General features: G+C 46.9%; 1 protein-coding gene across 1 annotated transcript in view; it reads left to right on the top strand.

Moving 5' to 3' along the window:
* The window catches only part of TAF2 (TATA-box binding protein associated factor 2), a 124715-nt gene extending 101780 nt beyond the window's left edge, over window positions 1-22935 (top strand). The window contains exons 20-21 of the mRNA XM_044295370.1: window positions 1163-1302; window positions 22862-22935. Of these exons, the coding sequence (XP_044151305.1) occupies window positions 1163-1302; window positions 22862-22935 (214 nt within the window). The remainder of the gene's footprint in view (window positions 1-1162; window positions 1303-22861) is intronic.
* The last annotated feature ends 2763 nt before the right edge of the window (window positions 22936-25698 follow it).

Raw genomic sequence — 25698 nt, forward strand, 5'->3', positions numbered from 1 at the left:
GTTCGGCCTCTTGGGTTTCCAGGAGGGCTGTGCATAGGGTTGACAGACTCCAGGGTGGTTTTCCTCCGCTTGATCAGATTGGCTATTGCTGAGGTTACCGCACCAAGGGCAGGATTCTGTCTTTGGTGTCACCGTTCCTTTCACCAGAGCGGTCAGTGCCTCCTGGGCCGGAGGCATTGGGCTTCGGCCGTGCATTTGGGCACGGCGGCCACAGGTCTGCCTTGCACGCCTTACTGAGTTCTACAGGGTGCATACTCTGACTTTGGCAGATGCTGCCTTACCCCGCCTGGGTTTACAGGCGGCGGTTCATTGATGCCTTTCGGGTGCTTCACCTTGGTGCTGTGGTCCCTCCCCCTTTTTGGACTGCTTTTGAACGTCCCAAGGTCTTCTGTGTCCCCCAAGGAAACTGGGCGAGAAAACGAGATTTTTGTATAACTTACCAGTAAAATCTCTTTCTCGCTCTTTCCTTGGGGGACACAGCACCCACCCATTCATTGTTTTTTCTCTGTACGTTTTCCAAGTTTTTGTTACCCGTTGGGTAGTTGGCTTGTTGGTTCCTTGTTGGACTTTGCCTTTTCTCACTGCTTGGACACGCAACTGGCAGTCTCTCTCTCCAGGCTGAGGGTATAGCTGTGGAGGAGGGGCTTAACAGTTTTCACTTAGTGTCACGCCTCCTATGGAGATGAGCTATACCCAAGGTCTTCTGTGTCCCCCAAGGAAAGAGCGAGAAAGAGATTTTACTGGTAAGTTATACAAAAATCTCGTTTTTAAATATGCTGAGTGTCGGGTCCCCACAGTTTTTAAGATTTATGTTAGTTGTCATTGACTGGACATTTTCAGAGGATGACAACTCTGTTCTGGTCATATGAGGATCCCCCAAATACAGGATTTATCACAATAGATATGAGACTGTAACGCGCCCTGCAATGAGCACATGACTGGAGGAGAGTTTTGTCTGCTGTATGTAAATCATAAATTGAGATCTACTCCATGGGGAGACTACACCTGTCATAAAACATTGCATAGCGCGTACTGTGCGAACTACAATGGAGTAAATCATTACATGCAAACCACAAACCCTTCTGTATGTAAAGGCTTGTAGATGCCACTATTCCAGATTTATGACGATCTTCTTCTAAGATTTCTCTGCTTCTGTTGGCAGCTGCTTGAGAGTCATCCGTGTGCTTCAGAAGAACGGTCATGTCCCAAGCGATCCTTCTGTCTTCAAGTCATACGCAGAGAACGGACACTTTGTAGATGTCAGAGTGGCCGCCTTAGAGGCCGTTGTTGACTACACAAAAGGTGAGTCTGGATCTTGTGTGTATGTGGCACAGAAAAGGCCCAAGTAAAATGTTAGGGAGGAAAATTCTCCACCAAAATCACTACAATGTCTGCTCATTTAGGACCAAAACACTCTGTAATGGATTAAAGGAAGAAAAACGTATACATGGTGTTATGCCTGGTGCTGGGCCTGAAAGGGCAGAGGGAGATTCTTTGTTTGAATTCTAATGCTTTGCGCCATGCACATATTTCATGCTGCAGCAACCTAAATATACGTAATCTGTAATGGCAGATCACAATGCAGAGATTGGGAAATGACAGCCTCCTGTCGCAAGGTACGCTAAACGCAGCACTCAGACCTTCCTTCCTGCATTTGGGTCATTGCCATTGAAACCTTTCTGTCATCCCTGTTTCCTCCGGACAAAGGAAAAAAAGCTGAAAAAATAATGCTCAATAGCAAAAGTAAATTAAGAGAAATGTAAAAAAAAAATATAAAACCACCCCCAACCAACCGACACCGTAAGGAAATATATTCTTTGACATGGACGCTCTATATCACTGAATATTTCATATGAAATCCACATAAAACCTGTCACTAGGTTTTGGCTTTCTATCCCTGCTAGTTTTTTATCTTAATATTTCCAGGGTTTTTGTTGTTTTTTGTTTTTTTAGTGTATGCGCCCATTTGCAGATTCCACATACCACCGAAAGGCAGGAGGTGCACTAGAAAAAAAAAAATGAAGACCTTTATTCTCAGGTGTTATAGCAATGGTGTAGTTGGTACCCAGAGCACATGTTTGGTATCGTTATACACGGAGAGTGTAGGGGGTTGTGTCGTGACTTATGTCTGGCTGGTTAAGCTAATTATGTTAAAGGAAGTTAAAAATTAGGAAATTGGCATTTCCCCCCATTTTCTGGGTCTGTTTTGGGCCCCAGCTAAAGCTATATCTGTACACCAAATAATGGAATTAAAATTATTTGACCAAAGTATTTTGGCATTCCAAAGGTCAACGTTTTCTGTGGATATTCCAGCATCGAAAGGTCTTTCATCCTGAAAGGGTTAAACCACATGTAGTACATTCTTTGATTTCATCGCCCCTTCTTTTTGCCACATCAGTGCTGTCCGCACCTTGGAGTTTGTGCTTTAGCCCTCTCTTTAGCATTGTATGTAGCAGGACTCTGTGTTCCCTCTCGCTGGCAGGCCTTGTCTGGCTGTTCATCACCTCCTCTCCTCTTAAGGTGTTGTACAGCTTAGAGGGTGTGTGTGACGGGCGACAGGGTTCCTGCTGAATTACCAACACCGAGCTTCCGCTTGCTGATTTGAGTAGTCATTAATGTTAAAGGTATGCTCCCGAGAATACCTAAAAACCCCAGTGTGTAGTATGGAATATACATTATTTTACTTAAAGGGATTGTGTCATCATAAAATGACCCCTGTTTAAATCAAGATATGTTAAACAGATTCTGGGATTTTAATATTGATTGCCTGTCCGTAGGATATGTGGGGGTCTGAATCCCAGTGTCTTCGCTTCTCAGCTGCATGGAGAGGCTGCAGCGCTGTCGCTCGGCCTTTCTGCAACAAAGTCCTATTCAAGAGAATGGGAGTGAGTTGAAATGCCAAGGTGCAATGTACAGCAAACTGCTTAGAGAGAACCCTTTTCTCATCCGTTTCATTGGGGGACACATGCTTTGACCATGGGTATGGCTGTTGCCTCCCTCTTCAGCTATACCATTCCTACAGGGACTAAGCTAAATCCGTTTTAGCTTAGTGTCTGTAGGAGGCAGACCTCCCTGCGTTGCAGGTCTGCTGATTATTTAGTTTTTTTTCTTCTTAACTACTTTAGCAGGAAGCTTCAGGCAGTCCGTAAAACAGCCTGCACTCCCAACCAGGAGATGGGAGACCAGGGGGTCACTCAAACCCCCTGCTCGTTCCCGCTCTCCGGAAGAAAAGGAGGACCAGAGGTTCTCGTAAAAATCTCTCTCGTCAGCAATCACATCACCACGGCCGCCCCAGCGAAAGTCCCCTCTGTTTCCGGTGTAGCGTCCTTCCCCAAGGGGCCGCACACTGAAGGTGGTTATCCGGCTGGAGCCAAAGGGGCAGAAGACTTCGGACAGGTGAGTAGGAGACTGCCCACAGTGCCCCCCTCCAGTTCCCTCTCCTCCCCTTGTGTAATAAGAGCCCTTTAAATGTTAAATGGCACCTGTGCAAGACTCAGGGGGCTGCTCCTGTTGTGTGGCTGACCTGGTTGAGGATATCGCGGCTTCCACAGGGCCATTGGTAATTGAGGCCACGGCTTCATTTGGGGCCTACTACTGGGGGCGTCCGTTTCCACGGCGGCAGCCTCCTGAACGCACCTGGGAGAGGAGGGGGGAGGAGTTACCTCCTGAGCGCCACTTCCTGGTTGGCGTGTCGGTTCTGGGGCAGCCGGGGCCTTAGTTATTTGAGGCCCCGGCTTCTGTGCGGCCTGCTCCTGCAGGCTCCCCGGCTTATTTTTCCCTGGCTGGCGTCTGGATTTGGGCGCCCAGAAATGATGGGCGGGCGCTAGAGCTGGCGTCATTTTGGGGGTGGGGCTTGTTTGCACCACCCCCACACCAGCAGCAGAGGGAGAGTAGGCTCCGCCCACTCCGGGATTTAAAGCACACGGCGGGACGCTGACGGACTGGCTTGCTGCTTGAAGTGACACAGGCTGGGTAAGTGCTGTTTGTCCCTTCTTCCTTGGCGCTAGGAATGTCACTATGTCTAAGCCCAGACCCCATGTCCCGAAGCAGGTGGTCCCTTTGGTGCGTCATTTTGCTTGTGCGTCGTGTCGCACAAAATTTCCATACCCTCAGTCAGACTCCCTCTGCTTTGCATGCGCCGCGCCGCCTTCAAGTGGCTCGGCTTCAGACCCATTGCTTACCACTGCCCAAGCTACGAAAGAATCGGAATGGGCGCATTCCTTGTCTAGGGTGGTGCAGGATGTCTCCAATACCAACAAAGCTATTGTGGATATATTGGGGCGTTTGTCAGCAAGGCAGTCCTCTGACCAGTCCGACTCCGAGTATCACGGGGCGCGTGCCCATCACCACCGTCCCACAAAACGGTCCAGAACATCCTCCCCCAAAAGGGTGTCTGTGTCTCCTGTTTCCTCGGCCTCTCCTCCTCCTACTAGAGTCTCACCCCGACGTGTCCTCAGTTGAAGAGGCATGTTCTGAGGAGAGAGGGTCAGATGATGCTGTCTCACCAGAGGGTAAGTTGTCCAAACTGTCCTCCATGGTAGACAATTTAATTACGGCAGTTATTGAGACGTTGCAGGTTGAGAATCCAGCTCTGTCATCTGCCAGCGCGGGTGTTTCCTTTAGGAAGTTCCTTCATTCGCACAAGTGTTTCCCCAGTCACCAAGAGTTTGATTCCTCTCTCTCCAAGGAGTGGAATTTCCCTGACAGACATTTCATGTTGCCAAAACGCTTGAACGTCCTTTATTCTTTTACAGAGCCGGTGTTTGCCTCTACATGGGTGAGCAAGGCTATGGGAGAGTGGGCAAGTAATTTAGGTCAGGGTCTCGACTCGTGAGTTCCCTCGGGGGAACTTGCAGATGTGGCCCTGAAGCTCTCGCATGCCAGTGCATATATTTGTGAAGCATCTTTGGACGCGGTCAGGTTTATGGCTCGCTTGTCAGCCCTGTTGGTGGCTATTCGCCGAACCCTATGGCTCTCTTGCTGGGCAGCAGATAATGCTTCAAAGCGGACCCTGGCGGCTCTCCCCGTTACCGGCGGCAGACTTTTTGGTAATCGCCTGGATGAGATCATTTTGGACGCTACAGGTGGTAAGAACACCCATTTACCATAGAACAGGCGGTCTAATAGGTCTAAAAAGCGAAAGCCCTTTTTTCGTCCCCTTCAGAGTTTTTCCACAAGTCGGCCACGGATCAGAAGCGCAAACCTTCCTTCAAGCCGCGCCCTGCCTGGCGTTCCCGTCAACAGGGCTCCAAGTCCTTTAACACTAAGAACTCCGCTGGATAACAGGCGGCTCCCGGCGCCCTCCGTTCGGGTGGGCGGCCGGCTTTATGTGTTTCGACATGTTTGGCTGGCTCACGTCTCAGATACGTGGGTGAGGGAGGTCATTGCAGAGGGCTACAAGCTAGATGTTTTTAAGTCCTCCCCTCCGTCCTGTTTTTTTTTCGGTCATCTCCTCCGGCCTCTCTCTCAGCCGCAATGCGGGCTCTGGGGCACATGATCTCTCCCTTTGAAGCAGTTCCCTATGCTCAATTCCATACCAGAACGCTTCAGCGAGCCATTCTTTCCAGCTGGCATTGCTCCCCACCCTCCTTGGATCAGCCAATGCGTCTCCTTGCCCCAGTGCGCCGGGCCCTCAGATGGTGGATGGTCTCTCCAATGTTGAGGTTGGGTCGCTCGTGCCTCCCTCTCCGTTGGAAAGTGTTAACAACGGACGCAAGCCTCAGGGGTTGGGGGCGGGGAGTGTTGGAAAACCTCTGTGTTCAAGGGGTATGCTCATGCGAGGAGAGCTCCCTTCCAATCAATGTTCTGGATTTCGGCTCTCTGCGACATTGGGTTGACCATCTCAAGGGTTGTCCGGTGCGGGTGCAGTCCAACAACTCCACGGCGGTGGCATACATCAATCACCAGGGCGGCACCCGGAGCCTGGCCGTCATGGCGGAGACAGCGCTGATTCTCAGCTGGGCGGAGAAACATGTTCCTGCGCGGTCGGCAGTTCACATACCCGGCGTCGACAACTGGATGACAGACTTTCTCAGCCAGGAGCGTCTCGATCACGGCGAGTGAGCTGTTCACCCGCAGGTCTTTCGGGCCATCTGCGAGAGGTGGGGTCGGCTAGATGTGGATCTTATGGCCTCACGGTTCAACAAGGTCGAGGATTTTGTCGCCCAGTCCAGGGACCCAATGGCCTTGGCATGCGACGCGCTGGCAATTCCGTGGAGTCGGTTCACGTTTTTTACATGTTACCGCCTCTTCCTCTCATTGCGCGTCTTCTCCAGAAGATCAGGTCTGAGGGACTGTCCGTAATTCTCGTGGCCCCAGATTGGCCGCGCAGGGTGTGGCACGCGTCCCTAGTAGCCCTTCTTGCCGACAAACCTTGGCGTCATCCTCTTTGGGAGGACCTGATTTTGCAGGGGCCAATCTTCCACCCGAATTTGGGGTCGCTACATTTAATGGCTGTTGAATCCGCCGTACTGAAAGCTCGTAAGTTTTCGGATTCGATGGTCCAGACCATGATTTGGGCCAGGAAGCCGGCGTGTTCCAGAATCTACCATCAGACCTGGAAGTCCTACTTTAGTTGGTGAGAGCGGCGACAGCTGTCTCCCGTTTGCTTTTCTTTGCCGCGACTTTTAGCTTTCCTGCAGTCGGGCATGGACTTGGGGCTGGCTCTCAGCTCCCTCAAAGGGCAAGTGTAGGCTCTCTCCATTCTTTTTCAGCGAAATTTAGCCTCGCTTTCGGCGGTTTGGACTTTTCTGCAGGGGTGGGGCATGCTGCTCCCCCTTTCTGTCCTAACACTCTCCAATCTCCTCCGTTCGAGCCTTTGCAGCAGGTGTCGCTGAGCTTCCTGTCTTACAAGGTGGCTTTTTTGGTTGCAATTACTTCTATCCATAGAGTGTCTGAACTCGCGGCTCTGTCATGTCGGTCTCCCTTTCTGATCCTCCATCAGGATAAAGTGGTCCTTCGCCCTGTGCAGTCCTTCCTGCCTAAGGTGGTGTCCGAATTCCATCTAAATGAGGAGATTATTCTCCCTTCATTTTGTCCGGACCCGTCTCATCCTTGGGAGAAGTTGCTCCATACCCTGGATTTGGTATGAGCTGTTCGAGTCTATCTGTCCAAGAAGGCATCTTTCCGGCGAACGGATTCCCTGTTCGTGGTTCCAGAGGGACCGAGACGAGGACTGGCAGCGTCAGTCTTATTCGGTTCGGGCAGTGGGGGCCTCTGGGGCGATACATCACGGGGCTTCGGCCCTTCAGGTGTGCAAGGCGGCAACCTGGTTGTCTTTGCATACTTTGTCCAAATTTTACAGGGTGCACACCTTTGCATCTTCTGACGCTTCTTTGGGGCATAGAGTTTTGCAGACAGCGATTCTCTGATTGTCAGGGGGGTTAAAGTTAAGCCCACCCTTGGGACTGCTCTGTAACGTCCCATGGTCATTGCATGTGTCCCCCAATGAGACTGATGAGAGAGCTAGATTTTTGTACTTACCATAAAATCTGTTTCTCTTCTGTTCATTGGGGGACACAGCTTCCACCATTCTTTTGTTTATAGGCCTTTTTGGGCCTGTGTGGTTCTGGGTTTGTACATAATGTAATTTTCTTGTGCCTGGCTTCTTCTACTGCTTTTGCACTAAACGGATTTAGCTTAGTCCCTGTAGGAAGGGTATAGCTGAAGAGGGAGGATCTTACACTTTGTGTGCTTAGTGTCCTTTTCCTAGCGGCAACAGCTATACCCATGGTCAAAGCCTGTGTCCCCCAATGAACGGAAGAGAAACAGATTTTACAGTAAGTGCAAAAATCTAGTTTTAACCCCTTCCCGACCAAAGGCCATACATGTGCAGCAGTGTGTGCAACCCATCATACATGTATGGCAGTAGGATAGCACTATCATTTGCAGGTGCCAGCTTTATTTCTCGCTGGTATCATTGGGGGACACAGAAGACCATGGGTATAGCTGCTGCCACTAGGAGGCGACACAGAAGACCATGGGTATAGCTGCTGTCACTAGGAGGCGACACAGAAGACCATGGGTATAGCTGCTGCCACTAGGAGGCAGACATTTTTTTCTGCAGGTCCGCCAAAGTTTTTTCCTTTTTGTTTTATTTTTCAGGTTCGGACTGCAGGTCTGTTTTTTTCACACTTGAGGGGGGAGACCAGCGGGTCCTCAAGCCTGCTGCTCGTTCCCCACCTCTGGAAGACAAGGAGGAACAGTGTCACCTTGGCTACTACTTCTGGAAGTCTTCTCTGTTACCGGTGTAGCTGCCCTCCCTAAGGGCCAGCACACTGAGGAAGGTGACACTGCTGGAATCAGGGTGGGCAGAAAACATCTGGGTAAGTATATTCCCTACCTCCCCTGCTGGCCCCCCCTGAGCCTGAGTCCCCCTTCTCCTGTGAACACAGGAATATATGTTGTTTCTCCTAGACCTTGGCCCCTGTGTCTGGTGACTCACCGCTTCGGTCCCCGGTCCCATCCACACCCTGCGCGCCAGTCCCGGCGGTTGCATGTCTCCTTGGGCGGCTGTTGCTTTTCTACTCGGGGCATTGGTACGCCCGCTTCCGGCCTCCTTGTTTCCCAGTGCACTCCGCTCTCCCTCCCTACATAGCCGCCCCACCCCGCCTGTACTCGAGGCCCCGGCTCTGCAGCCTACTAGGTCGCATCTCCCAGCGTGTTTCGGGGGCGGGATCTGTATTTTCAGAGCACGAAAATTTTGTGTCTTTGCCCCACCAGCTGCCCAATCAGCTCCGCCTCTGCCTTCTGCTTAACCCTTTCCTGGCCTCACTACTACTGTGCTGAGGAAAGTGCTTACTGGTCTCTCTGCTGAGGCCGGTACAGAAGGATGTGGGTTCAGTTTCCCTAGCTCTTTTTTTGATAGAATTGAGCTGTATGTAAAAAAAAAAAAACACTAAATATTATTAACCCTTGGAGCTATCTGGTCCTTCTGGACCTAGTTCCCACGCCATTCTGTAAGCAGAATTTCTTTACCCTACCGCTGGATACATACACATACATCCTATAGTTTAAGCTATCCTGGCACTACCGCTGGATACCGCACTCCCTGTAGCTTACCCTCCTTCTAAAGACAGAGTAATTGCCCTTCCACTGGATGATGTACAGCCTGTAGCATTACCCTCCTTCCAAAGGTGGAGTAATTGTCCTTGCTCTGGATGATGTACAGCCTGTAGCATTACCCTCCTTCCATAGGTGGAGTAATTGTCCTTGCTCTGGATGATGTACAGCCTGTAGCATTACCCTCCTTCCAAAGGTGGAGTAATTGTCCTTGCTCTGGATGATGTACAGCCTGTAGCATTACCCTCCTTCCATAGGTGGAGTAATTGTCCTTGCTCTGGGTACTGTACAGCCTGTAGCATTACCCTCCTTCCTAGGTGGTGTACTTGCTCTACCATAGGATACTGTACAGACCATTGCATTATCCTCCTTCCATAGGCGGTGTACTTGCTCTACCACTGGATACTGTACAGCCTGTGCCATTGCCCTCCTTCCGTAGGTGGAGTAATTGCACTTCCACTGGGTACTGTACGGCCCGTAGCATTATCCTCTCTCCATGGGCAGAGTAATCTACTATCGGAGTGTTTACATCCCGTTGGTTCCTATACATCCGGCAGCGTTGCCCTCTTTCCATGGGCGGAATATTTATACCACCACTGGATACTGTACATCCGGTAGCATTACCCTCCTTCCCTACCCAGAGTAATTGCACTAATTCTGGATATCATCTGTCCTGTCGATTTCCCCCCTTATATAGGTGTTTTTGTTGCACCTCAGTCGCATACTGTAGATCCTGTAGCATTATCCTACTTCTATAGAGTAATTGCACTATCACTATATCCTGTACACACTGTCGCATTGCCTTCCTTCCTTAGGCAGAGTTTTGCACTTCCACCGGATACCATACGTCCTGTTGCATTAACCCCTCTGCAGACGGAGTAATTACTCTCATATTGGATATCTTTCCCTGTCAGGTTACTCCCCAAATTTTGGGGCCGTTTTGGGTCGGTTCCACCGATTTTGTTCCTTTTTGGGTTTCTTGACTCCCTCAAGAATTTTTTTCTTGTGGGCCATTCTCATGCCTGATTTCCAGGTTCTCTAGCCCTGACTTATTTGTCATGGTCCCGCTGGAGTGTTCTTCTCTTCTGGCAGTCTGGTATGGTGTGTGGGGTCTTTGCCTTCGGGCATCCCTACTTCTTCCCCCATGGGGGGCGAGTTTTGTCATGTCTGCAGTTCTTTGGCCATTGATATCCAGACGCCTTTTTCAGTTCGTCGTCTTCCAATCAGTATTCCACTTTTAGTTTTTTAGTTTTTCTGGGGTTTTGATCCATGGGCATCACTCCTTAGCAGCCTTCTGGGTCCAGGCTACGTATTACGTATTTTTCTCTCGTATTTTTCGCAGTTGCTCCTGGTGACTGACTTGTCGTCTTTCTTGTCCATCTTGTGGATATTCTGTGTGCTCTCCACTTCTTCTGAAGTCTCCTAAGCTGGGACTTATATTCCCTGGGCTGTTCTTTCTTTTGCCCAGCCGGAACCTCTGGGTGTTCAGCCACTCTCTTACTGGCCTTCCGGGGAATGGGTCTTCCTGTCCCTTTTCAGGGTTCCTGGTGTGTCTTTCCCCCGCATTTCTGTATGGGGCCTTATGACCGGGCTTGAATTTGTTCTGTTCTTGTTCCCTCCACATGGTCTTTTGTGTCCCCCAATGATACGAGCGAGAAAATCTTTTTTTTTTGTGCTTACCTGTAAAATCCTTTTCTCGCTGAGTTCATTGGGGGACACAGTTCCCACCCTGTACGTACATTGCTGGTTCTCCTAGATGGGTCCTTCTGGTTCTTGACGATGACCCATCTCCGATTTCTATTGTTTTCTGTTGGCTTCTCCTGGCTGCTCCTACTGCTTTTGTACAAACAGCTCAGTGTCTGCAGGAGGGGTATAGCTGAGCGGAGGAGCTAACACTTTTTTTTTGCTTAGTGTCACCTCCTAGTGGCAGCAGCTATACCCATGGTCTCCTGTGTCCCCAATGAACTCGGCGAGAAAAGGATTTTACAGGGAAGCACAAAAAATCCTATTTTTACACCTGGCACCTGCTCTCACCTCTTTGACTTTAATTCTGATCCTGGTAGTTTAACTCCTTAGATGTTACTGTCAAAGTTTTTAGTGCGTGTGAATGGGCCCCCTCTCTTTTTTTCCCCCCCTTTTGGCCACATCGTAATTGCAGGGTACCGAGGGATTACCATGGCAGCCAATACTTGCTGGCCACCAAACCTACTTATATATGGATGCTTGATTTGCCACCAACTATCGTGTGCAGGGTTGAGTAGGCGTCTTGGCAGTTATTACATGAAACCTAAAAAACGATTTCATAATTGCTGTGTCTTGAAGTTACACAAAATTTTAGATGTACCCAAAATTATGCCATTAGAAAATGTAACTTGGCCCATGTCATTTGGCTGTGTTCTGAATATGAATATGGGAAAATGAAAAATATTACTATCGTAAAGTACCAAACTAGGCTACATCCTCTTTTTGAAGAATCTTTAGATTTTTTTTTTTTCTGGGTCATTATGTATGTTTGAAAAAAATCTCTAAATCTTGTACTTTTTCCTCTGGCTGCTGAATCTCCTAATAGGTTGATACTTCCTTTTCTGTAGAGATCACTTATCAGCAGTCATTTCATTTGACAGGAATAGAATGACTGGTTATACCAATCTCACTAGGTGACAGTCAGAGCTCACCTTCTCCTCCTCCCTGCACAATAACCTCACAGATTACTGAGCATGCCCACTGCACTCTCCCATAGAAGTAAAAGGGGTTTTCAGAGACTTACATACATCAGTATCTGATAGGTGGGGGGCCCAACACCATGGGAGCCCCACAGATCATCTGTTTGAGAAGGCAGTGATAATCCCAGTAGCGACGCAGACTTCTCCACTTTTCTCTAGTCCAAGTAACAACACTTTTATAGGTCACATGGTCTACACGGAGCTCAGCCCCATAGAAGAGAATGGGGCTGAGCGTGACACCATGCACAGCCCCTATATAATGTACGGTTCTGTGCTTGGTGAGCGCAGAGAAGGCCATAGCGCTCATAACGCCAGTGCCGTCTCAAACAGCTGATCAACGGGGGTCCCGAGTGTTAGACCCCCACCGATCCGATACTGATGACCTATCCAGAGGTTAGGACATCAGTATTTAAATCTCAAACAACCCTTTTAATGTTAAGTTGCAGGATGATGTCAGTGTCCATATTACCATCTTTGCCTTCCCCGTGTATAAAATTCAGGATACGGCCCTGACGCACCCTGCTCCCATCTCAGCAATCATGTGATTGCAGGGTAACTGCAGTAGCTGCTGGATCACAGCATACCCAGATCAGCGCTGCTCTGAAGCTCCAGAGGAGAGGTCCAGCCAGTTCAGGTGGGATCTGCAAGTGGCCTAGTGGAGGACAAGAATCCCAAAAGCCAGATCACTAGTGAGTTTCACACGGATCGAAAGCCCATGCAAGGAGTACAAAGCGTTTTTATGGGATTTCGGTCCGTGCCTCCGCACTGCAAAAAAAATAGAACATGTCCTATTTTTTTGCCGTGCCGACCATCACTTGTGAATCGTGGACCCATTCAAGTCAGTGGGTCTACATCCACAAACGGCATGCACATGGCCGATGCCCGTGCATTGCAGTCCACTATTTGCATTCCGCAGCACAGGCTCGGGGCACACACGCTCGTCAGCATGAGCCCTAAATGTTGGTGGACAGACTCGCATTCTGCCCCTACACTGGACTGACACTTATTTAAAGTGATATTCCACCATGTCTGCTGGCTATATCCAACCAACCCTAATCCAGCCGGTTCATCTGTGATTAAGGTGAAACTCCGGGTCCTCCAGCCATAGCTCTCCCCGCTCTGTTCTCCTTGTAGTTGCGGGTCCCAGAGGTGGGACCCGCACTTATCAGACAATGGGGACATATCTTAGCGATATGCCCCCATTGTATATGATAGAAATACCCCTTTAATATAAGGCACTTACTAATTTATTGTGATTACCCATATTGCCTCCTTTGCTGGTTGGATTCATTTTTCCATTACATCTATTATTATTTGTTTGAATGACTTGTGTGCTTATGGGCGTTGTCTTGCTGCATGGACCATGTTCTATTGAGATGATGCTTTTCTCATTTGAACCAAAAGGTTCTATTTTGGTCTCATCCGTCCACAAAACATTATTACAGTAGCCTTTTGACTCGTCCAGGTTATACGTAGCAAATTGCAGACGTGCAGCAATGTTCTTTTCGGAGAGCAACGGCTTTCTCCTTGCCATGCACACCATTGTTGTTCAGCATCCTCCTGATGGTTAACTCATGACCTTTTCCAGCCTAATGAACATCAACAACTCTTCTTCTGAGGTCCTCAGAAATATCCTTTGTTCGTGCCATGATACAGTTCCACCATCATGTTATGGAGATTACATTTTGATAGATTCCTGTTGTTTAAATAAAACAGGTCGCCCACTCACACCTGATTGTCATATTAAGACTAATTTTACATACTTTTGTCCCTCACAGACATGATATTAGATCATCCTCGATAAACAATCTGGTCTAATAATTTTGACCCTTTTGTTTTGAGTTGGTTATCTTTATCTACTGTTAGGATTTGTGTGGAAATCGAATGCAGTTTTAGGTGAAATTCATTTATATATTTATCTCGGTTTATACACGCGTCTGAACCAGACTTCCTCTTGTCTACCGACTTCTTCATTAACTGACATAGGAAGCAAAGCACACAAACCTAATCCCTTGGCGAAATAACCAGTCAGAAATAGCTGTGGTTTTCCTCACGTAATAAAGTGAATGGCGGCGTCTGGTGCTCTTTTCAGTGATCCCGCTGTTATGCAAAAGCTCCTGAACCAGTAAACCCAATATACAGAAGAAAAACACATCCTGATGGCAGCTTTGACCTGCTTCACCCACCGAGTAATTGGCTGAGCCGTCCTTTACTGTGTGCTGTGAGTCACCAGGAGGGATCTGACAAAAAAGAGATGCGAGAATCAGTGCAATGATTATCACGTATTTTATTTTTAACCAATCCACATATAATTTGACAAAAAAAAATTACAAATCTGTGGCCGGATGACTCGTTTAAAGGATAACTGTCACACTTAGACCCTAATTTCAATTTTCATATATGTAGTTACTAATAACATGATATTCCAGAATCAGTTACTATTAGACTGACTTACCCCATATTTAATAAGATTCAGCCCTTAGCAGCCAGTCTGCATAAAACTGCAATCTCACTATTCAGTTAAAATGGCCGCCACTGCCCTCCCCCTGAGGCTAATCCCGCCTGCCCTCACTAGCCAGTAACAATAGCCCCCCAAAAGTGTCAGTAACCAGAGCCCTCCCCCTAAAGGGTTAATCTCCTGCAGCAGAAAGGGGTCCTCTTACCACATGTTGCTTTCATGTATACACTGAGCAGACGGCAGATCTCCCTTCCCTGGTCTGCGCTGCTTCGGCTCTGCATTGTCCCAGTCTGCTGAGTGAGGGAGCGTCTGCCAAGCGCAGGGACAGGGAGAAGTGAACACAGCCCAGGCACTGTTATCAGCTGCTGGGGAGGACCTGGCTTTAATTATTTACTTACAGTCCCTGGCAGTAATGTGACCCTGCACGCTGCGTGCTTCTGCGTCCTTCAACACATAGACTGACCATGCCTAGCAACCCTATTTTAAGCAGAGGTAAAAGTAGGCAGTACAGGGAACGAAACTGTGGAATTAAGGGGTAATTGAATTCACAGTGAAAAGTTGAAATAGGGCCACCAAGTAGATATATATCGCCACAATCCAATACTCCAAAAAAAAATAATATCCTTTAATGACCAGGAATTTTTGGGCCTTGATACCTATCTGCATTTTTTATGCTGTGAATCTGCTTTGATATTTTGCATCTTCTTGATATGCCGTGTTAGGCTATGTTCACGGTAGTGTTGTGAATCTAGTAGCCCGATCCGACAGCTGTTCTGAAATAAATGCTAACAGTATTTGTCCAGCTGAAACCCCACATTTTATGCCGTAAAAGCGGCCGGATGCCATTATAGTCAATGGGGATCCAGCGGTACACGGTCATATCCGGCAGTGCCTCAGCCGGATCAGGCTACCGGACTATAAACGTGACTGAACGCGGCCTTAGTCTTTTGATGATTATCTTAAAGGAAACCTGTCACCGGGATTTTGGGTATAGAGCTAGGGACATGGGTTGCTAGATGGGCACTAGCACATCCACAATACCCAGAGCCCATAGCTCTGTGTGCTTTTATTGTGTAAAAAAACAACAACGATTTGATACATATGCAAATTAACCTGAGATGAGTCCTGTACGTGAGATGAGTCAGGGACAGGACTCATCTCTAGTTAATTTGCATATGTATCAAATCGTTTTGTTTTTTTACACAATAAAAGCACACAGAGCTATGGGGTCTGGGTATTGCGGATGTGCTAGCGGCCATCTAACAACCAATGTCCTCAGCTCTATACACAAAATCCAGGTGACAGGTTCCCTTTAAGGTTTGAAAAACACGGTTGCTCTAGAAGCAGCTCCATCATGTTCATGTGCTTTGTCTGGTATTGTAGACCTGGATTGCCAACAAATTTTTCTCTTGTTTTTTTTAGTTGTTTAAAAAAAAATATGCTATACAGTAAAGGGCCCATTACACAGGCCGAGAATCGCATAGATAAACGTTAACGAGTTTATAGTAACGCTCATTAGTGTTGATCTGGCGGTGTAAATATACTGTTTCCCGACAGCAGATTGTGCTGTGTTAACACGATCCGCTGCCGGGAAAAGTTATGGGGAAGAGAGATGGCGTTAGTTATCGCTCCTCCCCATACTCTGGAGGAGATCGCTACATGTAAATGCAGTGGTCTCCTCCACTAACGAACAGCAGAACAATGCTTCCCTCCCGACAATCTTCAGGTACATTGTCCTGTGTAAAGAGACCTTAAAGGGGTTCTCCAGGAATTAAGAAAATGAAAATACTTAAATATGACTTTATTACAACTATGTTCCCTAATACCTTTCATTAGTTATAATGGTTTGTTTGTCTATGGAGCAGAGAGAAAAAAAGACAATGCAGCAGCACCCTGCAAACAAGGTTAAGTACAATAATGCCATAGTCACATAAAATATTATAGTGCTAATGCTACGCTTATTTATAAAGTGAGATGCTTGGCAAATACATTTTGTACAAAACCATTTGAGCCCGTCTGCCGAACGTCAAGGCGATCTCTGTAAGAAGGGTCCTAACACTAAATAATACCTGTTATGCGCCATAAAGTTCAGGAAGTGTTAGATCCACATGCATGCTGGGTCCACTCTGCCTTTTACCATTTTTGGTGCCAAAATGGCCTCCATTACTTACAAGGGATGCAGGTACCAACATGCATGCCAAGCCCACTCCATACCTATCCTTGTGCCAGACAGCTTCCAATGAATGTAGTGATAGCAGGCCACAGCTTTATACTGAAACTAGTTAAAATCAGCCTATGGGGCCGAGCGCTGGAGTGCCACATATTCAGAATTGTAAATCTGCAAAGAAAAGGGGGTTAGTCAGAACCTCCCAATGCGCAGGTGCACGCTGCCATGGCTGAAAACAGAGAAAAAAAGACAATGACAGGTATTATTTAGTGTTGGGACCCGTCTTACAGAGATTGCCTTGACGTTCGGCAGACGGGCTCAAATGGTTTTGTACAAAATGTATTTGTCAAGCATCTCACTTTATAAATAAGCGTAGCATTAGCACTATAATATTTTTTTGTGACTATGGCATTATTGTACTTTAGGGTACTTTCACACTTGCGTTTTTCTTTTCCGGCATAGAGTTTCGTCACAGGGACTCTATACCGGAAAAGAACTGATCAGTTTTATCCCCATGCATTCTGAATGGAGAGTAATCCGTTCAGTTTGCATCAGGATGTCTTCATTTCAGTCGTTTTGACTGATCAGGCAAAAGAGAAAACCGCAGCATGCTACGGTTTTATCTCTGGCGAAAAAAACTGAAGACTTGCCTGAACGCCGGATCTAGCATTTTTTCCCATAGGGATGTATTAGTGCCGGATCCGGCATTCAGAATACCGGCATGCCGGATCCGTCGTTCCGTTCTGCGCATGCGCAGACTGAAAAAAAGGTGAAAAAAATAAAAATGCCGGATCCATTTTGCCGGATGACACCGGAAAGATGGATCCGGCATTTCAATGCATTTTTTCGACTGATCAGGCATTTTTAAGACTGATCAGGATCCTGATCAGTCTTACTAATGCCATCAGTTAGCATACATTTTGCCTGATCCGGCAGGCAGTTCCGGCAAGTGTGAAAGTAGCTTTATCTGGTTTGCGGGGTGCTGCTGCATTGTCTTTTTTTTCTCTCTGTTTTCAGCCTGACTAACCCCCTTTTCTTTGTCTATGGAGCAATCATCAGGGGAAATAAAATGGCCGCCATCCTATAAGCACACACAAAACCTGTCCTAATCACATAGGAGGACAAGTTACTTTAAGACACTAAGCTAAAGAGCTGCCTAATCCTCCTCTATGATCCTGAATACAGATAAGGTCCTAAGCTGAATCTCAGTAGAAATGGAGTTCATGAGGAGACATAAAGTACAGAATGGTGGATGAGACTAATGAGCAGCAGCACTTGTATGCAGTCTCCATTACCACAGCCCCACATTACCACAGTCTGTCCTGTCCGTCCTCTCTGTACTTCGTGTCTCTTCATGAACTCCATTCCTACAGAGATTCAGCTGAAGATCTTATCATCAGGATGATAATACCTGTCAAATAGAAGAGGATGAAGCAGCTCTTTAGCTGAGTGTTGTGAAGTAACTTGTCCTGCTGTGTGATTAGGACAGGTTTTGTGTGTACTAATAGGGCAGCCGCCATTTTATTTCTCCTAATGATTGCTCCCCAGACAAAAGGAGCCATTATAACTAATGAAATGTATTTATAATAAAGTAATATTTAAGTATTTTCATTTTCTAAATTCTCGGAGAAACCCTTTAAGTCTTTAGCTGACCTGAACACATCAGCAACATTGGCTGTGACTGTAAAATGCTGATAAATTACAGTCGCAATAATCTGCTAAAGTTTTTTTTTTTTTTTTTTTTCATAATACTGACAGTGGAAAAAAAGTCTACATTTTTTGCAGACTGTCCTGGAATTTATGGACTGTTGGCAGCTCTGGGACAGATGTGGCACTGTTTCCGTACAAAAAGCAAACCCTTTTTTTTTTTTTTTTCTTTCTTTATAATCCCGGATAACCCTTCAGCACATCATATCCACAGCATTGCATCATTTGCAGAATCCCCTCATTGACAAAAAAATATATATAATGCCCCAAGAAGGAGTTGTTGGAATGACACTTTCTATGTGTGACTGTAATGGTGATATTCGTAAGTGATTACACTATTAGTGCGAAAGGAGACGTTTATTGGGGAAAACTGTACAAGTGAAAGTAGGCTCTAGAACCCTGTAGCCGGCCTCTAGCCTGGATTGAAGATGAGATACAGCCTGTAGCCCGGATACAAGATGAGATACGGCCTCTAGCCGGATGCAAGATGAGATACGGCCTCCAGCCTGAAACCAATATGAGATACAGCCTCTAGCCCGGATACAAGATGATATACAGGCTCTAACCCGGATACAAGATGAGATACGGCCTCTAGCCGAATACAAGATGAGATACTGCCTTAGCCTGGATACAAGATGATATACAGGCTCTAGCCGAATACAAGATGAGATACGGCCTCTAGCCCGGATACAAGATGAGATACGGCCTCTAGCCCGGATACAAGATGAGATACGGCCTCTAGCCCGGATACAAGATGAGATACGGCCTCTAGCCCGGATACAAGATGAGATACGGCCTCTAGCCCGGATACAAGATGAGATACGGCCTCTAGCCCGGATACAAGATGAGATACGGCCTCTAGCCCGGATACAAGATGAGATACGGCCTCTAGCCCGGATACAAGATGAGATACGGCCTCTAGCCCGGATACAAGATGAGATACGGCCTCTAGCCCGGATACAAGATGAGATACGGCCTCTAGCCCGGATACAAGATGAGATACGGCCTCTAGCCCGGATACAAGATGAGATACGGCCTCTAGCCCGGATACAAGATGAGATACGGCCTCTAGCCCGGATACAAGATGAGATACGGCCTCTAGCCCGGATACAAGATGAGATACGGCCTCTAGCCCGGATACAAGATGAGATACGGCCTCTAGCCCGGATACAAGATGAGATACGGCCTCTAGCCCGGATACAAGATGAGATACGGCCTCTAGCCCGGATACAAGATGAGATACGGCCTCTAGCCCGGATACAAGATGAGATACGGCCTCTAGCCCGGATACAAGATGAGATACGGCCTCTAGCCCGGATACAAGATGAGATACGGCCTCTAGCCCGGATACAAGATGAGATACGGCCTCTAGCCCGGATACAAGATGAGATACGGCCTCTAGCCCGGATACAAGATGAGATACGGCCTCTAGCCCGGATACAAGATGAGATACGGCCACTAGCCCGGATACAAGATGAGATACGGCCTCTAGCCCGGATACAAGATGAGATACGGCCTCTAGCCCGGATACAAGATGAGATACGGCCTCTAGCCCGGATACAAGATGAGATACGGCCTCTAGCCCGGATACAAGATGAGATACGGCCTCTAGCCCGGATACAAGATGAGATACGGCCTCTAGCCCGGATACAAGATGAGATACGGCCTCTAGCCCGGATACAAGATGAGATACGGCCTCTAGCTCGGATACAAGATGGGATACGGCCTCTAGCCCGGATACAAGATGGGATACGGCCTCTAGCCCGGATACAAGATGGGATACGGCCTCTAGCCCGGATACAAGAAGGGATACGGCCTCTAGCCCGGATACAAGATGGGATACGGCCTCTAGCCCGGATACAAGATGGGATACGGCCTCTAGCCCGGATACAAGATGGGATATGGTTGGACATGGAGTCATACTTGGTATCCTGCGGCACCTTTGCCCACACATGTTCCATCTGAGCCTGTAGATCCTGCACACTCATAGGCTGCTGAAGCTGGCGTCCCAGCTGGTCCCATAAATTCTGTAAATCTGGCGACCGGGCAGGACAAAAAAAGTGGTATAATTTGGTGGAGACATTTCTGGGAAACCCTTGCGGTGTGCGGGTGAGCATTATTCTGCTGAAAAATACCTTTTTGAAGCCCTGCCATGAGAGGATCGCATGTGGCGGCAGGATGTCCTGCACATATCACTGAGCTGTTAATGTCCCTTTTATCACTACTAGGGTTGACCGACTGTCATATGTGATGGCTCCCCAGATCATCACACCAGCATTTGGGGCAGTATGTCGCTCCACAGCAAAGGCTGGGTTAAATCACTCAGCTCGAGGCCTCCATACTCCAACCCATCAGATCCCAAACAGAACTAGAATAGTCGTTGAAGACAATACAGTTTCCGGAACCGTAGAAGTCCAGGTTTTTCTTTCATGACACCACTGCAAACGAAGGTGACTGTGGCAGGCTGTCAATGCCAAGACTTGTAAAGGGGACTGTGACACCAGATTTCCTTCTGCTGAGCACCTGGAACTGGTCCTGGCAGAGACAAGTGTGTGTAATGATGGTGTCACCTGTGTCTAGATGGTGAACAATGGTGCTCATACTTGTTGACTAAATTATCCTCTCTACTGGTGGTCTGTCTGGGCCATCCGGACACTGTTTGTGGTGTGTGCACATAAACGCTGCTCCCGACACCTCCTAACAGCCAGGTCAGAACGGCTTAGATGGCAAGCAATTCGTCAATGCAACCATCCTGCTTTCTCAGTCCAAAGACGCTCCCCCTCCCAAAGTCTGCCACCTGGGCAAAATGTATTCTGGTGTGTCGTAGAGGCATTTCTAGCAGTCAACGACCTCTTGCCAAGAAGTACTTAGGAAAAAAACTTAGGAAAACTAGAGGAATGGTCAAAAATCTGGCAACTAAAATTTAATGTTGATAAGTGCAAGATAATGCACCTGGGACGTAAAAACCCAAGAGCAGAATATAAAATCAGTGATACAGTCCTAACCTCAGTATCTGAGGGAAGGGATTTAGAGATCATTATTTCAGAAGACTTAAAGGTAGGCAGACCATGTCATAGAGCAGCAGGGAATGCTAGCAGAATGCTTGGGTGTATAGCAAGAGGAATTACCAGTAGAAAGAGGGAGGTGCTCATGCCGCTCTACAGAGCACTAGTGAGACCTCATTTGGGGTATTGTGCTCTGTACTGGAGACCATATCTCCAGAAGGATATTGATACTTTGGAGAGAGTTCAGAGAAGAGCTACTAAACTAGTACATGGATTGCAGGATAAAACTTACCAGGAAAGGTTAAAGGACCTTAACATGTATAGCTCGGAAGAAAGACGAGACAGAGGGGATATGATAGAAACTTTTAAATACATAAAGGGAATCAACAAGGTAAAAGAGGAAAGAATATTTAAAAGAAGAAAAACTGCTACAAGAGGACATAGTTTTAAATTAGAGGGCCAAAGGTTTAAAAGTAATATCAGGAAGTATTACTTTACCGAGAGAGTAGTGGATGCATGGAATAGCCTTCCTGCAGAAGTGGTAGCTGCAAATACAGTGGAGGAGTTTAAGCATGCATGGGATAGGCATAAGGCCATCCTTCATATAAGATAGGGCCAGGGACTATCCATAGTATTTAGTATATTGGGCAGACTAGATGGGCCAAATGGTTCTTATCTGCCGACACATTCTATGTTTCTATGTTACACTACCCAAAAGTAGCATCTGTGGACCTTTTTTCTAGGGCAGCAAGCAAAGCACTTTTATGTCCTCTTGTGGTAAGACCTAGTCAGTGACTAATCAGACCACACCGATAAACATTTAAATATCTGCCTAATACATAACTGCATGCTGAGTTTGCAGCAATCTTACATTTCTGTCTGGGTGCAGGTTTTATTTTTTTGTCAATGAGTGTACGTGCTGCCATAAGCAGCCCTCTCCTTCACAAGCCAACCCGGAATAGTAAATGTATTTAGGTCAGTGCATACATGAAAAGAAGAATATATATACACACACACACACACACACTTCTAGCTGACCCCAAATATTCTAGCCGCATGATTTGTTTCATCCCAGCTTATACATTATGGATTCTTTCATTATGGCCACCTGTGTCTTGCTTTCCTCAGTAGACTACGTGACTGACTTCTTCTTACATTGCATAATTTAGGGGACAAGGAGTGCAGAGGTAGTAAGTGAGGACAAATTATTAGCTGCAAAGTTATAAAACTCCCCTGACCATCTCTGAGTGCTGTGTGCAGAATCTCCAGTGTATCTTATGAGATGCAGTTTCACATTGCTGCCTCCTGCTTGTAAGCTGCATCACAAAGCTGAAAGTGAGACTCTGCAATATGAGGTAAGGGACAGAAGTTGTCTGTCGCTGATCCATAACTTGCTGCCATTAGGACTCCGAGCTAGTGCTGTGTGATGAGACTCCGCTTTTCTGTCTCTGCAATGCCAGAGGCATCATGGGAAATGCAGGTTTTATTTGGGGAAACCATATCAAAGGAGAAGAAGGAATTAACATGGCAGACAACCCATAAGTGGCACATAAGCTCAAACCGCTATACACAAGGCCTATACTATTAATAATAGCCTATGCTGGAGTGCTTCTTTAGCTGCCTCCTATGGTGTGGGCCGGGGCAGTAGGTTGAGGCTTCTAGTAATAATGTAAAACCAGCCTAATATAAGAGTTTGTTATTCATGCATGATAAAGTAACACATTGTGTGTTGTCTTCACAGTTGACAGAAGCTCTGATGATTTACAGTGGTTGTTAAGAATGGCCCAGAGTGACCCTATGCCGTACATAAGGTAAGCCGTGCTAGTTGTAGATGTGCTCTAAAAGCTGTTTAAAGGGATTGGCCAATCTCATACATTGGGGGCCTATCTCTAGGATATGCCCCTAATGTCTGATAGGTGCGGGTCCCACCTCTGTCTCTAGAATGGAGCCCACAAAGAAAAGGAGAGTGGACCGCACATGCGTGGCTGCCCTCCATTCATGTCTATGGGACTGCAGAAGATAGCAGAGCAGAGTGCTCGACTACTTTCGGAAGTCCCATAGAAATGAATGGGAAGTGCACCGTGCAAGCACAGCCACCTCTCCACCATATGAGATGGTCCAACGCCTTTTAGAAAATTGGTGGGCAAAATTACCCTACTATTAAAACTGTGTGCACATATTAATATTTTATCTGGGCTGCCATTACTCTTTTCAATAAAGGGTAAACTTAGATCGTGAGCTCCATTGGGGACAGTGAGCAATAATGGCTGTAAAACGCTGTGGAATATATCAAGTGAGTAAGATAAATTAAAGAGGTTTTCCGGGATTTTAATATTGATGACTTATGCTCAGGATAGGTCATTAATATCAGTTCAGCGGGGGTTCGACACCCGGCACCCCTGCCGATCACTCCTTGTGAGCGCAGCCTTCCTTTCTTTGTAAGGCTACTTTCACACTAGCGTTTTGGATTTCCGTTTGTGAGATCCGTTCAGGGCTCTCACAAGCGGTCTAAAACGGATCAAATTTACCACTGTCATGAAGTACAATATGTGACGAGAAAACAATCTCAGAACGGCCTGGATAAGTAAAAGCGTTTTAAAGTTATCACCACATAAAGCGACACATGTCAGATTTGCAAAAAATGGCCAGGTCCTTAAGGAAAAATATGGCAGGGTCCTTAAGGGGTTAAAGCCTTACTATTATATTACCTTCCACTAGAGGGAGCTAATGCGTCGGTCTAGGGACCAATACTTTTAATGAGTCCACGGAAGTGTACTCTCAGCAGGCAGCGACATAAAACTGATTTTCTTTCCCTGCCAAGTTTTTCTAATTATGTAATCCAAATGCTATTGATGCCGGCCGGACAGCTCTCTGCTTCCCTCCAGGGACCTGTAGTCGTGTTTTAAAGAGCATTAATTACTGACGTGTGTGGTGAACCAGGCCCTGCCACGGTTCTCTCTGTAAAGGGCTGTTTTGTCCTGTATGGCTCCTTAATTTCAGATCTATAAGGTAATATGTATGGCCCCCCTAGAGTGGAAAGTGCATTTGCCAGGCTGGAACAATATTCAGAGTTTTCTTACACATGAACCTAACCCCTTGCTAGTATTACCAATTCTTAGGGGACTGCTGTGGTCACAAAGTATACCTTAACCGAAATCAGACATCAGTACACAACAGTCTTTCTAACAAAGGTAGAACCAGCTTATCCCCCTTATCAGTCATTGGCAGCTATCTCTAGATGACTGTAAGTGAGTGCCGCTGCCTTCTTAAATGGCTGATCGTCAGGGGGTCCCAGGTGTCGGACCCCCACTGATCAGATACTGATGACCTATCCAGGTCATCACTTGGAAAACCCCTTTTAAATCACTTAAAAAAACAGTGAAGCAAATTGTTTTCTCCACTAGGGGGAGTGGAGGAGCTGACTGCATACTACTTATGCATTGAACTCATTGAGAGAACAGTATGCATCAAGCTCCCTCTAGTGGCTGGTTGGTTTCCATGATTCGGTCTGTCATTTTACCATAAAAACCTGCATTTTTTATGGAATCTGCGACCGAGGCTTCAAAGCAGAAGTGAACACAGCCTACCATGGTCTGTGCAGGTGTTTTGGGGCCATCTGCCATTTTAGACCTAGTCATATTAAAAATAAAAACAAGAGGCACAAAGTGTGAGAAATTGTTTCCATCTGAAACGTTTCTTTGTGACTAATCCATACCATACAAATATTTTTTTAAGGGGTTGTCCACTTTCAAAAGCCCATTTTTTAATATATCCTATTAAAGAGTTTTCAGTTAATCGAGGTGGCTCCTCTGTTCACGTTCCTTATCTCTTGGCCAGAGTGGAGAAATTACAAATAGCTTCTCGTGCTTTGGAGGACCTGTCCTGTATAAGGGCTCTTGACCACGACCGATGTGTGCGTTTGTTTGTTTTTTCCAGTTTTTGGTCCAATCCGTATCCGTCTTTTGCTCTGAGTCGCCTCCTAGTGTATTCAGTTTTTAACTGATCTGATAGACTTTAATGGGCGGCTCGAATCAGTGAAAAACTGACATTTTCTAAAAATATCGTAACTTATACACAGACTCGTTAAAATAATATTATGCCTGTGAGGAATATGGATTAATATTTACTGTCAGCTATGTTACCACACTAGCCATCAGCTGTAAGATAGCAGAGGTAGTGAACTTCACAGGAGGGCCCTGCTTCAAAACCCAGCCAGGCCACCGTTTTTTACAATTTCTCACCTCCATTCAGCCAGCCAGGAACCCAGCTAATTGAATAGTAAAAACCTCTCTGCAGGGGTCTAGGCCATTCCCCAGTTTAATTAAACTTTATCAGACAGCATGGGAGGGGAGGGGCCGGCTACAGGTTAAAAGGCTTGTGCCAGCAAGCGGGGGGTCTTTTCTCTGAAGGAGGGTCACATCGTGCCATGTGTTTAGAGGGACCTGCAACCAGCTGACATCACTGCCCTCCATGTGACTACAGCAAAGAACTCATCACAACCCAAAGGACTCATATACCTGGTAAACTGACTTTTGTTCTGTTTAATCCTGTTTGTACCACGCCATCTGTATTTGTAAC

This window comes from Bufo gargarizans, chromosome 5, assembly GCF_014858855.1.
Source record: "Bufo gargarizans isolate SCDJY-AF-19 chromosome 5, ASM1485885v1, whole genome shotgun sequence".
NCBI lineage: Eukaryota > Metazoa > Chordata > Amphibia > Anura > Bufonidae > Bufo > Bufo gargarizans.